Here is a 21,993-nt window from a genome sequence, read left to right as displayed (position 1 = left end):
ATGAACCAAAGGTTTACCTGAAGTGATCCTCTCAGAGGGTCCAATGAAAATTTCTTACAAAAGCCTGGCTAACTCTATTATCTCCAGATATAAAACTATCTAGGAAAATCTGAAGAAAAAATCATAACATAATCATTATTCCTCTAGTATTTTCATTTTCTCTTTCAAGCTCAGAACGTTATTTTATGTTCCCTCTAGACTGTGTGTGTGTTAGGGTAAGGGAGGGGAGATATTTTTAAGACAACAAATATGAGGGTGAACATCTTGAAAACAGGCACTGGGTCACCAGCTTTATCTGCAGATAAAAACCTGCACAAAACAGATAATGGTTAATTTTACACCTATTTTATATATATTTCCTTCAGCTCACCAAAATGATTGTCTTCAGAACTTATGTCCATTATTCCTTCACTGTCTTCCCTGCAATTGAGTTCTCTGAATAAATACAAGGGTTGGTTTACAATTAAAAATAACGAGCCTCTGCAGGGCCAATGTCCTTGCATGCAGTAAAAGGGTGTGGGCTAATTACAGGAGCCGAGTTTGGTTTTTTCCCCGTTTTGCTTCACTTTGATTGGTGGATTGGCACTTTAAATAAAGGTTTCTGGTCTTCCCTGAATGAGAGATACAGAGCGAGTCCTAGGCACAGTCCAGAAAAAAATTTAATCTTCTTTTCTTAGAACTGTCTTGGTTGTGGCATCACCAGGCCCTGAGAACACAGTGCATGTCAGCATTGAAGGTAAAATGTGATTTTTATGATTTCCATGTGATTCCTATAAGTTCTTTTTTTCTATCTCCAGGTAGCTTTTATAAAGGGGATTTTTATTTGTCACCAGAAGCTGAATAATAGTTTATTGTAAACCATTAGCATGTTCCAGAGAAGACATGGCTAATACCCTATCAGCTAGGGAAAACAAAACTAATTTATAGACTTTTTTTTTTTTTTTTTACTATTTGTTCTTATTAGTGATGGTGCCTAATTTAGAAAGGTATTAAAAGAACGAGCAAATCTCTTGGCTATTCAGATTTCTGTTCGTGTAAGAGTAAAGAGGCTTTTCAACTTACAGAATAAACTTAAAGAGATCATTCATTTTAGAAAGAGGGAAACTCAGGGTGCCTGGGTGGCTCAGTTGGTTAAGCATCTGCCTTTGGCTCAGGTCATGATCCCAGGATCCTGAGATTGAGCCCTGCATTGGGGTCCCTGCTCAGCCAGGAGCCTGCTTCTCCCCCTGCCCCTCCCTTGCTTGTGCTTTCTCTCTTTTGCTTGCACGCGTGCTCTCTTCTCTCAAATAAGTGAAATCTTCTTAAAAATGAAAAATGAAAAGAAAGAGGAAAACTCAATTTTGAGACATATTTCCCACTAATATCAAAGGCAATTAAAATATTCAGTTCGTTCTTGTTTTTAAAAAGATAGGCTTTGGCATGGTTATCTGAAACCTAGAGTCATATGCTCTAACATACCTGCAAATAAAAGTTTGCTGTAAAATAAGTGTTGGTTGTATTATATTTCTAATGCATTTTAAAATTTACTCTGGGGAGAATGTATGTGAAAGATATTTAGTAGATCAAAATTTCACATAGTGGAAAGGGTTTTCAAATTCATATTTATTTTACGAAATAACATTTAAAGAACAGAGCACAGAAGTTGTCCTTACATGTTCATTTAGGTTGCAGCTTCATTTTTTAAAAAAAGTGCTTAGATATTTTTTTAATTGATTGTCAATTCATTCCAAAAACTAGCGAATGCAAACAAGTTGTTTAGAAACATTTAGTTGTGTTTTGTTTTTGTTTTTTGAGACTAATTGTTTTGGAAGAACAGAGATGTGGCTCATTTGAAATATTGTCTTTCAACCACTCTGAAATAAAAATTCATCTGATTTAATTCTCCAACCTAACTCTGTTTCAGATCCCACTTTCCAAAATGAAGGACCTAATACTGATCTTATGCCTCCTGGGAATGAGTTCTGCAGTGCCAGTAAGTCAGAGTTTTCTAGATTGTGCCCCCCCCTCCAGAGGGACATTGTTGGATACTGAATAGTACTGAAGGACGTGGGCTGAAGTTCATGCATGGACTCATTTGAATTAATCCAGTGGCAGACTTCTTACTGAGTCAAGGTCATAGTTGCCCAGACATTAGTCTTACCATCCAAAAGCAGTAAGTCAAATATATAATTTTTCTATTCAAAAAAATATCACAATATTCCAAAGCCAATTTTGAAGTCTTATTCCATTCATTCAAAGATAAAGGACTTACATAACCTCTGCAATGCCATGGCACAATTTTATTATCAACTACTTGCTACTTTCATGTAATTGAAATGGAGAAGAAATTTCTCCACAAAAGTGAAGTATATTTTCTTCATTTTAAAAAGAATATTAGTCAAGTTATAGTGATCACAAAACAGAGCTAGGTAGTTCCATTTGAAGCTAGTAATTAACCAACAGATTTGTCTTATAGGGGAGATATAGTGTGACTGAGAGCTTAAGTTTCTTAAATCAAAACATCCCATGGCACTGGGGCTAATTGTATGGTATAGTCCTACACCCAGTTCACTCTATCACAGATTGATCTGATCTCATATGAATACAATCCTCTAAGTACTGAACAACTCCAGCCAAAAGTATGTGTTCCTGTTTTCATGAAGACTTCATTCAGCTTCTATATGCATTTGGCAAATATTGATTGAGCACCTGCCATATACCCAGCGATGTGCTGGGCATTGGAGGCATGAAGGTAAATATGACAAGGTCTCCTGTCTTGAGGAACTCATAGTTGGACTCAAATGAACTTTAAAATATTTCAGTTCCCTGAGAAAAAAGTTTAGCTACCTGGGTTTCTTAAAGTTAAATGTTTGGGAGGAAAGGGGATAAAACTGGTTACAAGGATGAAAATCTCAATTCTACAAATAAAAAGATCTCTATTCCATTACCCAACATGAACTTTAAGTGAAAGAAAAATTGAAGTTGCCACCCTAGCTTACTTTTGTATGATAATGACATTGGGGTCAGGCTCAGTCATCCACTCTCTGTCTAATACTTTGACATTCTTGGAGCCTATGCTGGTCCACACCTGTGTCAATCAGGTTCACCCCCGTGGGACACAATTGCTAAGGATTGCCAACTGACTGCCTGTCAAATTAGATGTTCTTCTGCTTTTACTTCCTTGTTGGAAATGTATCCTCTGTCCATTTACATTCATGTAAACATTGCTTAAATCATGACTTGGAGCAAATGGGAAGCAAAGTAGGCTTTGTCCCATAGCTGGATCTGTCCAAGATACCCGATTTGTGTACTGGCCAATGGAAAGAAGGATGGTTTTACTCTCACAGTCCCCTCAAATGCTGAACAACCTGCTCACATCCCCCCCTCCACACACACACACATCACTCTTCCTGTCCACACAACTAATCTTTTCCTCTGCTTGGAGTATTTGTTACACATTTATAATTCCTTTCCCGCTATCCATTGCTAAAACTGAATTATTTGGAGAAGTTTGCACCATGATTCAGGGGCTGAGACTTTACCTGTATAAAAAAACGGAAGGTGGAGGGTAGATAACATACACAGGAAACTATCTCTGAACTTCTTACCCATAAAAAATAAATAATCCCAATATATTTAGTGGACGCTCTGTCAATATTTGTGGTATAAATGAAGGAAGGAAGGCGTTAAGAACCTGTGACTCTCAATAATAAGGATTTCCAAAGAACCAGAGACCTTCAAAATGTACTCTAATTCTTACTCTTCCATTCTCCATGTTTTTCTACTGGTATTTGTGCCTACTAATAAGGATTGCTTTAGAAAGAAAAATATCTCACACTTTAAAAAGTGTGTATGACTGTATTTTTAACAACTTTTAAATAAACACATTAAGGATAATGATAGTTGATGCTAGAATGTTTTTTTATTTTAAAAAATCATATCTTGGATATGATCCAAAAAATATAAACACAGATCAATATTTTTTTTAAGATTTTTATTTATTTATTCGACAGAGATAGAGACAGCCAGCGAGAGAGGGAACACAAGCAGGGGGAGTGGGAGAGGAAGAAGCAGGCTCATAGAGGAAGAGCCTGATGTGGGGCTCGATCCCATTACGCCGGGATCACGCCCTGAGCCGAAGGCAGACGCTTAACCGCTGTGCCACCCAGGCGCCCCAGATCAATATGTTTATACATAAAATAATCTTTCACAAAAGATGACAGAGGATTTGTTGAAGCCCCTTGAATGGGTGGCGAGTTAGGTTTTGCATTTGGTTTTGTTGAATGGCATGATCCCATGCCAATTCCATTAACCAGAAACATGTAGGTTTGCCAAAAGCACAAGAAAATTGAGCTTAAGTTTGTCCTTTTACTTTTCTATGGGACAATTTTTTAGAATACAATTTTTACTTTGTACTCTAAATACTCTTGGTATTCTATTTTGTAGCTTTATTTTACTTCTTATTTGTTTTCAATGTAACCTCCAACTAAATCAAATCTTGCTGCATTAAGATACAGACACAGGGTAGATGGTTCATGTGGAAGCGAAATTATTAAATAGGATGTGAATTCCCCAATTGATTTAAATTCTTCTTTCTTCTGCTTAAAAGCTCACGTCAAAAGCCCTCAACTGGCCTTTACGCACTGGGCTAGCTTTCTATTTCCAGTGTGCATTTAAGGAAGGTTCTCAGCAGAGATCTCAAAATTATTCTTATTTCCATCTAGGTGTTTCCTCGGCAACCTGGGACTCCGGGCATGGCTAGTTTGAGCCTGGAGGTATGTATTGTCAGAGTATTTACATATAAGCTTTACACTATATGGTCCTAGTAAGAAAGAAACACCATGGCTTGTTCTGTTTTCTTAACTGAAGCCAGATGCTGTCTAGAGAAGCTCCAGAGAAGTGTAGGACATTTATCAGGGCCTCATCTTATCATTTTACTGCAGTTTTAAACCCTCAGATATTTTAGTCTTTAGAATGTCATGTGTGTGTGAATTAGATGAATGTTAATATTTAATACCTAATATATATTATACCTATATAATATAATTACTATATTAATATAATTACTACATTAATTAAAACACGTTGTTCTGAAGCCACAAATGGTTTATATTTAATTCCATCACCTTATAGTATCTTACATGACAATGTTCCCATAAAGAAAATTTACCTTACAAAATGCAGTTGTTTATAAGCACTCCTGTAAATTACATTAATCTTGTTCTATGGTATCTGTTGCATGCACTATGTCTGCCTTCCTGCACTTCTCATAACTAATAATACGGTTTAGAAAATCTCAGCACGATAGAAATATTTGACCATATCAATAGAAAATATTGACAGTTCTGAACAGAAAAATATTTGAGATCATAAATTTTTCATAAGACCTTGCAAAGTTTCTTCTTATCATGACAATCTGGGGGAACCAATATTTAAATAGGCTAAAAGCTTATTTTGAAAGGAAGCTAATTTTATTGAGTTATTTTTTTCTCACTTTCTACCTTAAAATCAACTCAAAGCATTCTAAACCTCTTCCCATTAAATTGAAATTGACTTTTTGTTGAATTGGTAACATCTATCCAGATAGTCACCATTTTCCCAATATTTTTATATTCATTATTTTGAGGCCTTTTTTATTTGGAAAGGAGGTAGGGTTTGTTTTGTTTTGTTTTGTTTTGTCTTCTTTTGTTTTGTTTTGTTTGCCTGTTTGGGGACTGGATTTATAAAAGGCAAAGTAAATTAAGGGGGATGGAAGTCAATGAAACAATATTCTCACAATTAAATTTCTACTTCAATTGAATGAGCTATTATCCAATGTTTCAATGTGATCTCCACTTAAATGATACTTTTTCACTTATTTGATTAATGATTTAAAAAGCAAGCTCACTAATTTAATAGCAATAACAACAATGGCACAACCACATTTAACATTTCCACCTTTCAATAATGATTTGCGTCTATTTTTATTTTATTCAAACTGACCCACAACAAACTTTGTGCTAATAATACCATATGTTGAGAAAACAGTTGTATCATACAGAAAAGGAATATATGTGGCAAAAACTAACCCACTTTTTTTCTTGATAGACAATGAGACAGCTGGGAAGTTTGCAGGGATTAAACATGCTTTCTCAGGTAACCTTAGTTTCAAATATTTCTTATTACAAGATGAATGGTGGTGATGGTAGTGATATTAACAGTAATATCATAATTCATAAAATGTGTTTGTGAATAGACATTATCCTAAATATTGGAAGAAAAAATGACTAATTGAAATAACCTAAAACAAAATAGTTCCTGGGATGGGATAGTAGGTAAAACAATATTGAATTTTCTTGAGTAAGAAAAAAATCCTGTTTTATGCTATTAAGTTTATTGAATAGCCCAAAATATGAGGACTTAAAAAGCTAAATCTCAAGTAAGTTTATGGGAATGTTACAGTCTGGCTCAGAATGGAAAGTAAGTCTGTTGGAAGAAAGTATTTACCCACCCATATTAAATTTACGAATGTCACACTTACTTTTGCTATCTCTATACTTTCTATGGATTTTATAGAAAATGAAAACCAAGTTTAAGCCAATACTGAAATAAAAGCGTGCTTTTTTTTCCCCCTGCTGTCTTTAGTATTCAAGATTTGGTTTTGGAAAATCATTTAATTCTTTGTGGTTGCATGGTCTCCTCCCACCACATTCTTCTTTCCCATGGATGAGACCAAGGGAACATGAAACTCAACAGGTAGGTTAATTGTATCAATGTGTTTGAAACTTCAAGCTTAAAAATATTCCCGTTTTTCTTCTCTAAATTGTCATAAACCAGCTACAGACAGATAATACTAATGAAAAAAAATGATCCAAATATTTACCAATCAAAATTTATAATTGTTTTTAGTACTTAGGAAAATTTAAAATAAAGTGGTCCAAATTTTCAACCCGTTTATATATTTATTTCACATAGGAAGATATGACCTCCAAACTATAAGAGACATGAGAATAACAATAGATAAGCTATCTTCAAAATGGAAGCAGATGATGCCCTGGACAATTCTCATTTTAGTCAAGATTCCCAAAACAATTATTCAAAGTCTTATATTTGAAATGATGGCAAAGCCCTGGTTAAAATAAATCATGAACCCTACAGGAATCAATAAATACATCAATCAGTTTACCAGTATTTATTAGGTGTCTAAGAAATGCATAAGCCAAATTGTAGATTGGGAGTGAAAGTGAAAACATTTAAGAATGGCTCCAAGGTTCATTGTTTCACATCTGATTGGGAGATAAGACAAGACAACATATTACAAGATGCTAAACTGTGAGGTATAAATAATAAAAGCCATAGGAATTTAGAGAAGCTCAGTAGTTGAAGAGGCAAAGCAGAGCCAGATTATAGTGAGACTTCCAAGCCACTTTGAGGAGCTTGAAAATTATTTAAAAATAACAGGGAGCCCTTCACCACAGTTAATTTCAAAAAGGAGCAATTACACAGGGTTGTTTTAACAGGAACCTTTGTTTCCAGGCGGCCTTCTACGACAAGTAGCATTATTCACCAATCCGTATTTCATGGGACAACAAATTATGTTAATAGTGACTGTTTCTCCACTTGATTATTCCAAAACGGACTCCATGATGCAGGAATTTGTTATTTTATTTAATGGTCCGTTCCCCCTTCATTAACTCAAAAAAATATATATCATTTATCATGTGCCAGGCACTTGTTACAAACTATGTTAAGTCCTAGGGCTATAAAGACAGGGAAGACGGATTCTTGTCTCTCAGTGGACCGGAGGCAAAGATACCTAACAAGTCATTGTAATCCAGGGAGAAAGTGGTAAAATAGACATACCTACGGGAACTTGGAGGAGGAAATGACGATTCTACCAGGAAGTCCAATAGTTTTCCATAGTCTTGAGCACAGGTAGTCCCAAAGGAAGTAAGGGAGACACACCAGACTGGCCCAAATAACACTGACTGTACCTAAATTGGCACTTCCTCCATAAACATAGCTTCGAGACAATTCCCCTAGATTCTCTTGCAAGTAGAAAGTTTCTCAAGCCCTTTTGCTTTAGAACTTGCAGATACCAGAGCTCAGAGAGCTATCATTCCCTGACACTCCTTTCAAATTTCTCTGCAGTATGAATACTCTTTGCCTGTGCACCCCCCACCTCTCCCATCGCAGCCGTCCCTGCAGCCGCAACAGCCAGGACAGAAACCTTTCCTCCAGTCCGCTATTGTAACCGACATCCGGGACACAGCCCCGAAGGGAGGACCTCAGCGTCCAGTTTACCAGGGACAACCGCCCTTGCAGCAGAAAGAGGGGCCGATGCTTGAACAGCAAGTGGCACCATCAGATAAGCCACCAAAGGCCGAGGTAATTTCTTTCTCGGAAGCCAAATCAGGATTACCCACTAACTCAGGGAAGGAAAACGGATTTGCAGAGCACATTTAAATGATCAGAACTTTCAGGCATAATAGACGACAATACAAATATGTTTTTAAGAAGCTGACATATCTGGGAGTAGAACATAAATATCTATTCCTGTCCTTTGCCATCAGAGACAAGGCATGGATTCTAAAATCTCCCGTGCCTATAACATTTAACTCCTTAGTTGCAGAAAGAAGGAAGCTGTCAGAGGAAATAGGACAGCCCAGAGAAGCCCACGCTTCCTATCATCAGGATATTTTTCAGTGTTGGAAAGACTGAGAAGAGTGATTGGGCCCATAGCATTGCACGTAGTACTTTGGATTATCCTTTCTCTGTCTGGTAGAGAGAAGACAATCATGTAATAACATAGAGACAAGAGTGGTGGGAAGAAAGGAAGGTACCAAGCAACAAGTATGTGGCAGGCGTTTCACAGTCCCCCATATCATCCTGATGACATTCTTATAAAAATAGATTAGTATCATCCTTTTTAAAAAGAAGACAGACTGACAGGTTATCAAAATTTCCCAGTATTACCAAATAATTAAGTGGCAAAGCCAGGATTCAAACCAACCTTGGCAATCCCCAAACTCATTACTTTCTACTCTGCAAAACAAAGCAAATTCGTGGTACACATGCCCCGTCTCCCTGCCCGTACACTTGAGATGTGCCAGTAAAAGGCAGTTGTTATCTCTTGGGTGTACTGCCCAAGACTGAAGGAAAGTGAAAATAGGGAAACTCATTTTAGATTGTTTTATCATAGTCATAAGTAAGGTAAGAGTGTGTCCAGTTCTATTTTTATGGCTTAGTAATTTTCACGTTTATCTGTGATGCAGCTACCGGGAATGGATTTTGCTGATCCAGAAGGTCCATCAGTAAGTACAGATCTCAGGGAGATACTTTCTTGGGAAAAATATCTATACTTCAAGGAAGAAGAGTGAAAATTTGTCATTGCCCCATTTATCCATGAATACAAAATATAACGGTTTCCTTTGCTTTCTTAAGTATTAAATACGTATTTGTTATGCTAATCCACCTGAAAATGCTATTTCCTGTAACTCTTAGAAATGCTGTCATGGGAGGTTTGCCTAAGTTATAGCAAAAATGAATTACTGATTCTGGTTTCTACCACTTGAAGGTGTTCCAAATAGCCCGTTTGATATCTCAGGGACCAATGCCACAAAATAAACCATCACCAGTAAGTTATATAAAATATGTCTCTGCCTACATACAATTTACTTAAAATTTTATCTTGGAAAATGCATTTTATAAGGATTATTGTATTTATATTTAGCTTTATCCGGGAATATTTTACATGTCCTATGGAGCAAATCAGTTGGTAAGTCTATCCTACAAAAAGTATCATTTTAAATTAAATGTTATCTTAAGAGCTAAAATTATAAAATCTAGGCCTCACACAAAAGAGTCCATATTTTCTGAATGCCTAAGTTGGCAATAGAAATGTCAAGGAGGCACACTTTCTATTTGAGTAACCCTGGCCAGACACACACACACACACAGAGGCATTAAAGAAAAGGTACATTTTCTATCTGAATTACCCAAATTGGCTACATTTATCCAATAATGACTCATCTCTCCACTTTGCTTCTGGGCACAGCATTAATATTAAGTCTTTAGGCAAAACTAAGTAACTTTTAACTTTGTCTTGAGTAGCGAATATGATAATAGGAAATTGCTGTAATAAGATGTACTGTTTCTTTTTGAACAGAACGCTCCTGGCAGACTTGGCATCATGAGTTCGGAAGAAATGGCGGTGAGTAATGTCTTCAAACTCTTTTTAAAATAGTGGTCCAGGGAGAGCAGTCACAGATGACTTCCTGCAAGAGGCATTGGCCATGAATGTCACTGAATACACTGCACAAGACTCAGATGGTTCTACTCCAAAACCAAAACTTGATTCGTATGCAACATGCAAAGATTTCCCCATGTTTCCCATATCATCATTTCTGAATAATGACCATTCTAGAACATAGGATTTTGCCCCATTTCTTGAATATGAGCAGGGGAGAAACCTCTCTTGAAGAACCATTATCATTGAATAGCATATGCTTCAAACCAAAAAAGATACATGTGATTTGCACAGAATTCCTGCTTCTTGTTGGACTATTAACCCCTCGAAACAACAAATTCAACAGTGTTGCAAGTAATTTAGACCTCAAAATTGAGAAATCAAAAAGAAAAAGAAAATGAACGAGTCTATACATTATGTCATGTTCAACACAAGTGTAGCCACCATCTGTCACCATGCAACACTTTACAATGCTGTACACATGAAACCAATGTGACATGGGGTGTCAACTATATTCAGATTTAAAAAAAAAGAAAAGAAAACTAACCAAGTTTAAAACGTGATTAGTATAAAATTCAAAGTGCATGAATGAGTTCATTTGAGCATATTCTTTTTCTATTATCCATGCATATGACAACTTTAAAATTTGAGACCAATAGACTTGCACAATTTTATATTCTCCCTCAGCAATTTCTACCTGTTACATCTGCTACAGCACAAAACAAAACAAACACGATACTAAATTAAATCATTATCAACTACAGATCCTATCAAATTAATAAATATATATACATGCTCTCACTGATGGAAAACTCACATCCCAAAGTGCTTGAGTGCCTTCTGTGAACTAGATGCCTAGAGACACTACAGAGGCAAAATAAATTAGATAAGGTTTCTGTTTTCAAGAAGTTTACTGTCTTATCAATGGAAAAGATAGATACAAGAGCAGATAGTGTCAAAATGATGTGATAAAGGGCAACAGAGCTATGGGAAAGGGAAGGGGGAAGAGGAAGTTAGCCCAGCCTAGGGGCTCAAGTGCCCTCACTTGAAGAGATGATATGAGAAGGGGAGATTTAGAGAGTGGAGAGCCAGGGGAAGGTAAGAGAAAATGATACTGGATCCACATGCCATCAACACAACTGCCTGATAATTCAAGCAAGTGTTAATTATCATCTTACCGTTTTAATTAATTTATAGTCTGCCTCATGCTCAAAAAATTTTGCTGTAGCTTATGAAAAACCCACAGTAAATGTAACCAAAAAAATGAAGATAGAATTCAAAATGAGTTAAAATTATGAGAGATTAATTAATTAAATGAGATTACAAATATGCAAGTTACAAGACTCTGCACGATCGCTGTAAAGAATCCAAGATATTGGGCTGGGCATTTTTTTGACAGCAAAGACAGAAAAAGGAAACATGGTCAGTTCTACAATTCTAACAGTCTACAGAAAGAAAACATCTCCATTCCTCCAGAGAAATCAAGCTTCTTTTTCTTACACTTGTTCTAAAAGAGAGAGAGAGAGAGGAAGGAAGGAAGGAAGGAAGGAAGGAAGGAAGGAAGGAAGGAAGGAAGAAAGGGAGGGAGGGAGGGAGGGGGAGGAAGAAAAAGAAAATTTTATGTGGGTCTTTACTCATTTGAGAAATGATGTTGACCTAGTTCTTTAAAACACTGCTCAACAAACTCAGCAAAGTATCCGTTTTTGTTTGTTTGTTTGTTTTATGATGGTATTGCCTATTTTGGCTGTTTATTGTTTTCTTAAAATTAAATTCAAACTACCTTTTGCCTGTAGCCTTGCTTCTGCCCTGCTTCCCCACCTCTCTCATTCCCACGCTTTCATCCAGACAAGGCAAAAGGTCTGCATCTGTCTTTCACAAAAGTGAGCAACCAGAAAAGTGCAGAATCCTCTCCTATTTCAAAGCGAGTTTAGTGAGAAATGTGCTTACACAAAGCTGTCAGCCAACTCCTTGTTCCCTATCAGCTTTTTATGGTTTCTTGGTGAACCTGACCAGGTATGATTGCATGATATACTTAATAATACATGATAATGGTATCTTTTGTCAATGGTTTTTTTTTCCAGGGAGGCAGAGGAGGCCCCATGGCCTATGGAGCCATGTTCCCAGGATTTGGAGGCATGAGGCCTAACCTTGGAGGGATGCCCCACAATCCAGCCATGGGCGGGGACTTTACTCTGGAATTTGACTCCCCAGTTGCCGGAACCAAAGGCCCTGAGAAGGGAGAAGGAGGTGCACAAGGCTCCCCTATGCCCGATGGCGACCCAGCCAATCTGGAAAACCCAGATCTCCTTCCAGGGGTAGCACCTGGTGCCCTGGGAGGGCTTCTTGCTCATCCAAAGGACGATGAACCTGGCCTGGCAAGAGGCCCTGCGGGGCAGAGTGGGGGACCCCCCAGGGTCACCCCAGCAGACGCTGACCCACTGATGACCCCTGGATTAGCTGATCTTTATGAGACCTATGGTGCTGATGTGACCACACCCCTGGAAGAAACGCCCACAGATACCACAGCGGTCCCAGACACTCAGCAAACATTGATGCCAGAAAGCAAGGCTCAGCAGCCCCAGATCATGCACGATGTGTGGCATTTCCAAGAGCCCTGAGAGCCTGGAGATTATCAGCTACCCAAAGCTCCCAGCTTTGTCCCCATAGTGTATCTTTTTGCTAACACACTTACTACCCTTCTGCAGCAAAGGCATTGAAAATGCTAAGCATATATTAATAAATACAAGTGGCTAGAAATAGTGTAGGTCCCCTTCTTGTTTTCACTCTCTTATTGAAATCAAATGTGTCGACCGTCTCTGTGATTTAGAAATACTATTAATGACATCAGAGCAAATCTAAGGGTTTCTGCATTGGAAAATCACTGTTTCTCAGCTGTCTTAGGCATTATAGAATTTCTCTAACTAGCATGACACTATTATATCCAGGAAATGTGACATTGCTTTGGAAATGTTTCTCTAAGCAAAGGCACATATTCTCAGAATTATGAGATATATCATTCAAACATTATTAAACGGGGATTGGTGAGCAATCCCTGACTGGTGTTACTGGGTTTGGTATATTGGATTTAAAATTCTCATTTGTAGAGTATTTTATTTAATCTAGTAAAAACATTTAGCCTATTTTAAATAAAGAATTTTTCTCATTGAAAATATCAGTAATTATATGTTCATTATTTACGTATGTTCAAATGGTTAAGAAAGGCATACTCATTCCTTACACGGGTGCCCCCGAAGCCACAGAGAAAAGGCACCTCACCCAGCCCAAGAGGCACTGGAGGGTCTGGGAGGGATCAGAAGAGTTTTCTCAGAACTGTATTGAAAGCATATGCAAGGCCTCCAAGAGGTAGAAACCCAAGAAGAGTCATGTGGGTGCCACATGAAAATTAGCTCATTCTTGTGAACTACACTGGGTAAAAAGGGAACCAGAAAATGATTGTTACTTGTCACCAAAGCTAGGTATGTGTCAGTCAGGACTACGCACCTAAATGAAGAGGACCTGAGACAAGGTCTGGTCGCCTGTGGAAAGTAGCCTCCTGCCCCATTCTGTCCACCTCCTCCCCAGTTGCCTGGCCAGCTCTTAGACTCTATGGAACTCAGACTCCCCTCCATCCCTTATGGAGATTCTGGGGATGTGGCCCAAGAAAGGAGCTCTGACGCCTCCAGACCGTGGGTACTTCAGGAGTCTAACAGGAGCATGCAGCCACCCTCTGTTGTCTCCCTCTTTTCAGGCAGAGCTCTGATCCCCTCCACTCTGTGGCCAGAGCCAAGGAGAACCACAGGAGATTACAATTCAGTGTGTGTCCTGTAGTGGCTCTGGCAGAAGTGCGAGGGCAGGAGAATGAGCTCCACGCTGTCCAGCAGATGCCCACTGAGATGCCCCTTAGCCAGCCAGACGGTATCCTACCAAGCAGTACAGTAAAAGATGTACGGACCGATATGGGTTCAACCTTCATCCATGAGTCTTTGGAAGTGAGACTTAATCTCTCGGATCCTGTGTTTTCATTTCTATAATGGAGCTACAACACAACCCACCTCCCAAGGTTGTTGTGGGAAGAACATAAAGGTCTCAGAGAAAATCGCTGAGTCCCAGCAGTTTCCTCCTTTTCCTGCTGATCCTTTTCATAAAGAGAACCCAGAAAAACAGCAGCAATGAGAAGAGAATGCAATTGTTCCCCTTATCTGATGAATTGTGCTTTTCCATTTACACTCCACACACTGCCTTTCGGCTTCTTCTTTACAGTTGAGAGTGTGCATTTGTGAGATCACACATGCTGGTTTCCCTGGTGAATGTTGTCATAGCAAGAGCTCATAGGCCGCCTCCCTATTGGCAGGTTGGGCACTGCACAGTGTTAATAGGTAGATCAACTTTGACAAGGGGGGTACTGTGTTGTTGAGCCTTTGAATAACCTCTCTCCCTGCCACCATGTCTACCTCAGACACAGGTCCAGTGAGCAAGCACCAAGGTGGCCAGGGAAAGAGGCTAAGTGTCACCCACAGGAAGAGCCACCTTAGTTATTGACAATTCCTCCACCATGCCTCCCCTCCGTTGGCCATTTACATGAGAAACAAGTATCTTCACAGTACATCCCATCCTGGGAGGCCTATGCAGATAAGCTGCCTTCTAGACCTCCTTATTATCAATTTTGCAACTTTATTCTTTTCAATTCCCTAACCAGCTGACCAATCTGGTACTGATGCTGAGTCAGCATAAATCTGTATCTCAGGCAATCTCTCCTTCCGACCAAAATAGACAACCAGACATACCTTTCAACATCCTGCCCACTGAGCGGGATTGTGGTGTCCTGACTGTGCACTTCCCGCTGATCCCATATGGAAATCCGTGAACCAGGGACACATTCTTTCCTCTCCATTAACTGTCATCGATGGGGTGCCATGAAATTGATTCTCCAAACTGGGACGCTTTTGACAAGAAAAGTGGTGTCATGGGACACCTAGGTGGCTCAGTCAGTTGGGCATCTACCTTCGGCTTGGGTCATGATCTCAGGGTCCTGGGACTGAGTCCCACATCAGACTCCCTACTCAGCGGGGAGCCTGCTTCTCCCCTGCCTGCCACTCCCCCTGCTTGTGTGCTCACTCGCTCTGTCAAGTAAATATATAAAATCGCTAAAAAGAAAAGAAACAAAGAAAGATAGTGCTGTCATGAATGATAAATGAATGTTGACAACGGGTATTAAGCAGTATTACCTAGGGCAAAGCTGGACATCTGTTTTTCAGTTTTTGTTTTGTTTTGTTTGTTTTGTTTTTTTGGGTTTTTGTTGTTGTTGTTGTTGTTGTTGTTGTTGTTGTTTTGTCCTATGGAACTCCCCGTGAAGCTAGAGGTGTGCATTGAGGGAAAGGCATCAAAATGATAAAGAAGAAGTACATGGAAGTCTGATCCACTTGCTTGTGCAATTTGCCTGAGCCCCCCAGGCCTGCTGAAGCCTGGCGTCATCGGTATCGTCTCCACTCCCAGTGGAGTGCTGCTGCTTAGAATCAGTTTTATGGTTTCAGGGGAGCATATATCACCCAGATCAAGACAGGCAACTTAGCATAATCATTCAGTGTCCCATAATCAGGCACGCTGTCTCTATCAGCGTCCAGTAGCCAGGCAAGAACTTCCTTTCACAAAGACAACCCCAAAGTTCTGAGCTGTTATTCCCCAGCCAGGGCAGAGAATTCCCTACAGTCGCTGATAGTTCCGATCCATTTGGGTCCTGAGTCACAATGCCCTAGTGACAGGGAAGCTTATGCTACAGCATAGACCCCTATCTTGCCCTCAGTTCCACTCAAAACCAGCAGCCTGTCAAGTGATGCAGTGATATGTGTTATCTTCAAAACACAGAGAAGTCCAACAAGCACCTGCTTTTCTCTTCTTGCACGGTGGTGAAGCAGCCAGAGATCGCCTTTCACTTTAGCTCCCCTGACATGCTCCGGACTACCAGACCTCTAGAAATGTCAGCATCCCGCGAACTTGGGTCGTATTTGTCTTCCACCTTCTGGCTTGCTATTTATGCCAACCAAAACCTGATGAACTGTGCCTTCAGTATAAGGGACTGGCATGGTTCCTATGGGATGTGAAGATGATCCAGCACCCTTAGGACTGTATTATGACAGACTGTAAGAAAAGTGACACAGTCCTGAGTGAATACAGTAGAAGTTTGTATTTTCCTGCCTTGTTTTTTTTTTGCTTTGTAAATGTATAATTTTTTAAATTTAAATTCAATTGATTAACTGTAGTGTATTAATAGTTTCAGAGGTAGAGTTCAGTGATTTATCAGTCTTATGTAACACCCAGGACTCATTACATCACGTGCCCTCTTTAATGTCCATCACCTGGTTACCCCATCCCCCCACCCAACTCCCCTCCAGCAGCCTTCAGTTTGCTTCCTATGATTAAGAGTCTCTTATGGCTTGTCTCCCTCTCTAACTTTGCCTTGTTTTATTTTTCAATCCCTTCCCCCATGATCCTCTGTTTTGTCTCTTAAATTCCACATATGATGAGATCATGTGGTATTTGTCTTTCTCTAACTTATTTCACTTAGCATAATACCCTCTAGTTCCATCCACATTGTTGCAGATGGCAAGATTTCATTTTTTGATGGCTGAGTAGTATTCCACTGTATATATATACCACATTTTCTTTATCTATTCATCTGTTGATGGACATCCGGGCTCTTTCCACAGTTTGGCTATTGTGGACATTGCTGCTATAAACATTGGGGTGCAGGTGCCCCTTCCAATCACTATGTTTGTATCTTTGGGGTAAATACCCAGTAGTACAATTGCTGGGTCATAGGGTAGTTCTATTGTCAACTTTTTGAGGACACTCCATACTATTTTCCAGAGTGGCTACACCAGCTTGCATTCCCACCAACAGTGTAAGAGGTTTCCCCTTTCTCCAAATCTTCGCCAACATCTATCATTTCCTGAATTGTTAATTTTAGCCATTTTGACTGGTGTGAGGTGGTATCTCATTGTGGTTTTGATCTGTATTTCTCTGATGCCAAGTGATGTTGAGCACATTTTCACGTGTCTGTTGGCCATTTGGATGTCTTCTTTGGAGAAATGTCTGTCCATGTCTTCTGCCCATTTCTTGATTGGATTATTTGTTCTTTGGGTGTTGAGTTTGATAAGTTCTTTATAGATTTTGGATACTAGCCCTTTATCTGATGTGTCATTTGCAAATATCTGCTCCCATTCTGTTGGTTCTCTTTTGGTTTTTGTCGACTGTTTCCTTTGTTGTGCAAAAGCTTTTTATCTTGATGAAGTCCCAATAGTTCATTTTTACCTTTGCTTCCCTCACCTTTGGACACGTGCCTAACAAGAAATTGCTGCGGCTGAGGTCAAACAAGTTGCTGTTGCCTCTGTTCTCCTCTAGGATTTCGATGGAATCCTGTCTCACATTTAGGTCTTTCATCCATTTTGAGTCTATTTTTGTGTATGGTGTAAGAAAATGGTCCAATTTCATTCTTTTGCATGTAGCTGTCCAGTTTTCCCATCACCATTTGTTGAAGAGACTGCCTCTTTTCCATTGGATATTCTTTCTTGCTTTGTTGAAGATTAGTTGACCATAGAGTTGAGAGTCCATTTCTGGGTTCTCTATTCTGTTCTATTGATCGATGTGTCTGTTTTTGTGCCAGTACCATACTGTCTTGATGATTACAGCTTTGTAATAGAGTTTGAAGTCCAGAATTGTGATGCCAACAGCTTTGGTTTTCTTTTTCAACATTCCTTTGGCTATTTGGGGTCTTTTATGGTTCCAAATTTGAGGATTATTTGTTCCAGCTCTGTGAAAAAAGTTGATGGTATTTTGATAGGGATTGCACTGAATGTATAGATTGCTCTAGGTATAGGCATAGACATTTTAACAATATTTGTTCTTCCAATCCATGAGCATGGAACATTTTTCCATTTCCTTGTGTCCTCCTCAAATTCTTTCATGAGCGTTCTATAGTTTTCTGAGTACAGATCCTTTGCCTCTTGGTTAGGTTTATTCCTAGGTGTCTTATGGTTTTTGGTGCAATTGTAAATGAGTTTGACTCCTTAATTTCTCTTTCTTCTGTATCATTGTTAGTGTATAGAAATGCAACTGATTTCTGTGCATTGATTTTATATCCTGCCACTTTGCTGAATTCTATGAGTTCTAGCAATTTGGGGGTGCAGTCTTTTGGGTTTTCCACATAGAGTATCATGTCATCTGCGAAGAGTGAGAGTTTGACTTCTTCTTTGCCTATTCAGATGTCTTTTATTTCTTTTTGTTGTCTGATCACTGAGGCTAGGACTTCTAGTACTATGCTGAACAACAGTGGTGAGAGTGGACATCCCTGTTGTGTTCCTGACCTTAGTGGAAATGTTCTCAGTTTTTCCCCATTGAGAATGATATTCTCTGTTGGCTGTTTGTATACGGCTTTTATGATATTGTCCCTGCCTTTTAAAAACAAACTGCTTCTCATTTTTCTTACTGATTGGAATAGAAAGAAAGCAACTGCTGGATCAATAACTACATACTAGTGCCATGGATTATGCTGATTTGCTCCAGTGATAGTGCCATATCTACAGCCAGCTATAATTTGCATCATTACTGAGTTTACAATAATCTACCATGATTTCCCATGACCCATCTACCTTTTGCAACAGCCAAACAAGTGAGTAAAATGAGGATATGAAAAGATGCCTTCCCTGTATCCCTCAAGTCTTCAGTGGTAATACTAATCTCTGCAATTCCCCCTATAGGACTTACCATCTTGTTGAGGGCATTGCAAGAAGGGGTACAGTTCCAGGAGCTTCTTTCCTACCATTATAGATTTCATTCCATTGATGTAGGAATCTATGTAGGTTCTGCCAATTGTTACATACATCTATTCTCACTATACATTCTGGGACTGGAAAAATAATTACAAGATAGATCCATTGGATCCACTGTCAGATGGACATGAACTAAGATTCCATCTGTCATCTGACTTCTTTAAGCTTGAATTGATAAACTATGAAGGCTTTGCCGGTTCAGAACTACCATCGAATAACCTGTTGGCAGTTTGGGTATTTTCCCTTCCCCCACTCCAACCCACACACCCTAGGAAACTGCTTCAGGTTCCCCTGGAGAAAGCTTAGGGAAACTTCCATGCCATACATATGTAGTTTTTTCTCACAGGGACCTGGTATCCCCTCAACTGGGGGGGTGTAGGTCTGGAACCAGATAAGACACTGCAAATACCACTAGGTGATTTAAGTTAGGCTCAGTGAATAGAATCGTTTTGTCTTTTCATGTCAAGCAGCATTTTAACAGACTATCCATCTATTTTTATGTAGAAACCCATGATCTACTAGTCATCATTACAGATCCCTGTTGATCAAAGATCCCGGATTACCATTCCATCCCATGGCCTGTTGTGATAATCACATCCTCCTTTTCTGAGGAATAACCACCACCTGGCCTCTCCTATCACAGAATCCTATATTTCTCATTGAGACTCCAAAGCAGCATCTCCCATCATCATATCTGCCCTGCAGAGGATAAAACCACAGAGGTCTTCATTATGCCTTAGTGAAGGAAGTGTTTTCTGGGCCTTCCTGGAGAGAGAAGAGGGGAGAGCTCATCTGGAGTGGTAAACATAACGGATCCATTATGCCCATGTGTCTTACGCCTGCCAACGGCCTAAAGACAATAATTTTTATGTAATACATAAATAACTTTATCTTTACTTATATCAAGTGATGCTCATATCCCATGTACAGAGGCAAAAATGAGGTTCCTTTAAAAAAATCTTTTTCAGTGTCCAAATAAAAATATTAAGTAAATAGTACAGATTATAATAAGATAATAATCTCAGAGGCAGTACATAAATGACTAGGTACATGAATAAAGTTGGGAAAACACTGATTTAACTCAATTTTCTCATTTATGGATGAGAAGACTCAATGCCCAGAAGAGTAATGTTTTCCTTTCAATTTCTAGTTGCAGTTAGAGGCTGAAGAACCCAGGGCCTCGGGTGTCCTATTCGGTACTCTTCCACACAACCCCTCAGAGCAGTTGAGCATTCATTTGAGAATCTAACAAAAGCTATGAGTCATCTTTCCTTTAAAAAAAAAAAAGTAAATGGAGAGAATGCTTAAAATTCTGCCAAAAAATTTCGGTGATTACTCAGATGGTCTAAAGTGTAATCATTCAAATACCCACCAGTGTATGGTAGTGCAGGAGCTGAAGCAAATATTCCCACTGACCCAGACTCACAATCTGAATGTCATTAGAACTTGAATGTACTTCTCTTTAGGAAAATAAGTCTCAAACGCATAAAAGCTTTGAATCCCTAAGCATATTCCGCTTTCATCCAAAACTGCTCAGTACTAAAGTGTTAACTCGTACAGATGATGTGGGGCAACCAGCCAAATGAGGTCAACACAGACGGTGCTGCATTTGGCAAAGCAGGAGACCAAACCAGAAGTTTAGACAATTCCTTTCTTCCATAAGCATTAGAGACTGGAGAGAGACCAGAAGTACCGCTCACAACCACAGGGCACTGAAGCTAGACATTAGAAACACAATCCCCAGCGTTGAGAAATGGTCATTATGGGGCCGTTGGTCATAACACATTTGCTGATGCCTTCAGCTCTCCCCTGCACTTTCATCTTTCCCCAGGCTTCAGCAGCTTTCCACCCAGAGACCCACCTAACAACCGGCTTGATAATGACTTAAAGATTAGCTGCAGTGAGCGCAGGGAAGGAAATGACTGCGGGTTTCCCAGAGTGGATGGGGATTTACATTCTAATTTATTCACAAACTAGAAATGTGCAGGTGATATTTAAAGATGGGTTTGGAAAAACTGACATAAAAAAAGGTCAACCCTAGAGTTAAGTGTCTAGCACACGCTGAACATCATTCAACATGACTGTCTAGGACTATGCTGTCTCCATGCAGCTGGGAGGGTTGAGTACCAGAGAACCAAAGCTATGGCAGCTCTACAGGCAAGAGCCTTGGCAAAAATCGAAGGCAGAAAGAAAGAGGGAAAAAGAGAGAGAAAGAAAGAGAGAAAGAAAGAAAGAAAGAAAGAAAGAAAGAAAGAAAGAAAAAGAAAGAAGAGAGAAGGAAGGAAAAAGGGAAGGAGGAAGGAAGGAAGGGAGGGAGAGAGGGGGGAAGGAAGGAAAGAAGGGAGGAAGGATGGAAGGAGGGAAAGGAAGGAAAAAGACAGAGAGGGAGGGAGGGAGGGAGGAGGGAAGGAAGGAAGAAGGGAAGGAGGAAAGGAAGGGAGGGAGGGACGGAAGAAGAAATCCTGACTGAGATCGTCTCTCTGTCTTGGATTTCCAAGGCTTGCTTTCTTACCCCCAGTGCACAAATATGCCGAGTGAGCTACTTTCAAGCCAAGTTTATGAAATGTAATTTTCCCTTTAACAGCAGATTCTTAAGAACCCAGTATTTGTCTTTTGTTCCCACCAGTTTTAGAAACATTAGCACAAAGCATACATTTCTGTGGACAACACCACGGCGGGTCTGAGGACTATTACCTATGCCAGTCTCCTGGAAAACACGTTTGTTCAACAAAGATTCAAGTGAACACCATACGTTAAGCACTGTTCTAGGCATTAGGAAAACAGCAGTGAACTGAAGGTCAAACATGTGATACAGTGTCAAGTAATGATAAGCCCTGCAATGAACGTCAGAGCAGGGTGAGGGAAGAAAGAGGAAGAAGGGACCACAAGGCAGTCAGGGAGTGCTCCCTGAGGAGGTGACATTTGAATGCAGTGGTTTCAAAACTGAAATGTCCTTAGAGA

The 21,993-nt window shown here is 39.5% G+C and overlaps 1 protein-coding gene across 1 annotated transcript; it reads left to right on the top strand.

Annotated features, from left to right (window-relative positions):
• Positions 1-658: 658 nt before the first annotated feature.
• Positions 659-13,229, top strand: AMBN (ameloblastin). Its single transcript, XM_008693182.1, has 11 exons — positions 659-736; positions 1,904-1,972; positions 4,704-4,754; positions 6,067-6,114; positions 6,604-6,714; positions 8,110-8,346; positions 9,234-9,272; positions 9,536-9,595; positions 9,692-9,736; positions 10,127-10,171; positions 12,289-13,229. Exons 1-11 carry the CDS (start codon positions 722-724, stop codon positions 12,823-12,825), a joined length of 1,257 nt encoding a protein of 418 aa, XP_008691404.1. The 5' UTR covers positions 659-721; the 3' UTR covers positions 12,826-13,229.
• Positions 13,230-21,993: the final 8,764 nt, after the last annotated feature.

Source organism: Ursus maritimus, unplaced genomic scaffold (assembly GCF_017311325.1).
Source record: "Ursus maritimus isolate PB19 unplaced genomic scaffold, ASM1731132v1 scaffold_8, whole genome shotgun sequence".
Taxonomy (NCBI): Eukaryota; Metazoa; Chordata; class Mammalia; order Carnivora; family Ursidae; genus Ursus; species Ursus maritimus.
This window is presented reverse-complemented; position numbering and strand designations above follow the sequence as displayed.

What these genes read in the sequence shown, in the direction of transcription:
- AMBN (XM_008693182.1), top strand. An exon ending in GATTAAACATGCTTTCTCAG is followed by an intron (nt 6,115 to 6,603) that starts GTAACCTTAGTT and finishes TGCTGTCTTTAG; the next exon opens with TATTCAAGATTTGGTTTTGG. An exon ending in CCTATGGAGCAAATCAGTTG is followed by an intron (nt 9,737 to 10,126) that starts GTAAGTCTATCC and finishes CTTTTTGAACAG; the next exon opens with AACGCTCCTGGCAGACTTGG.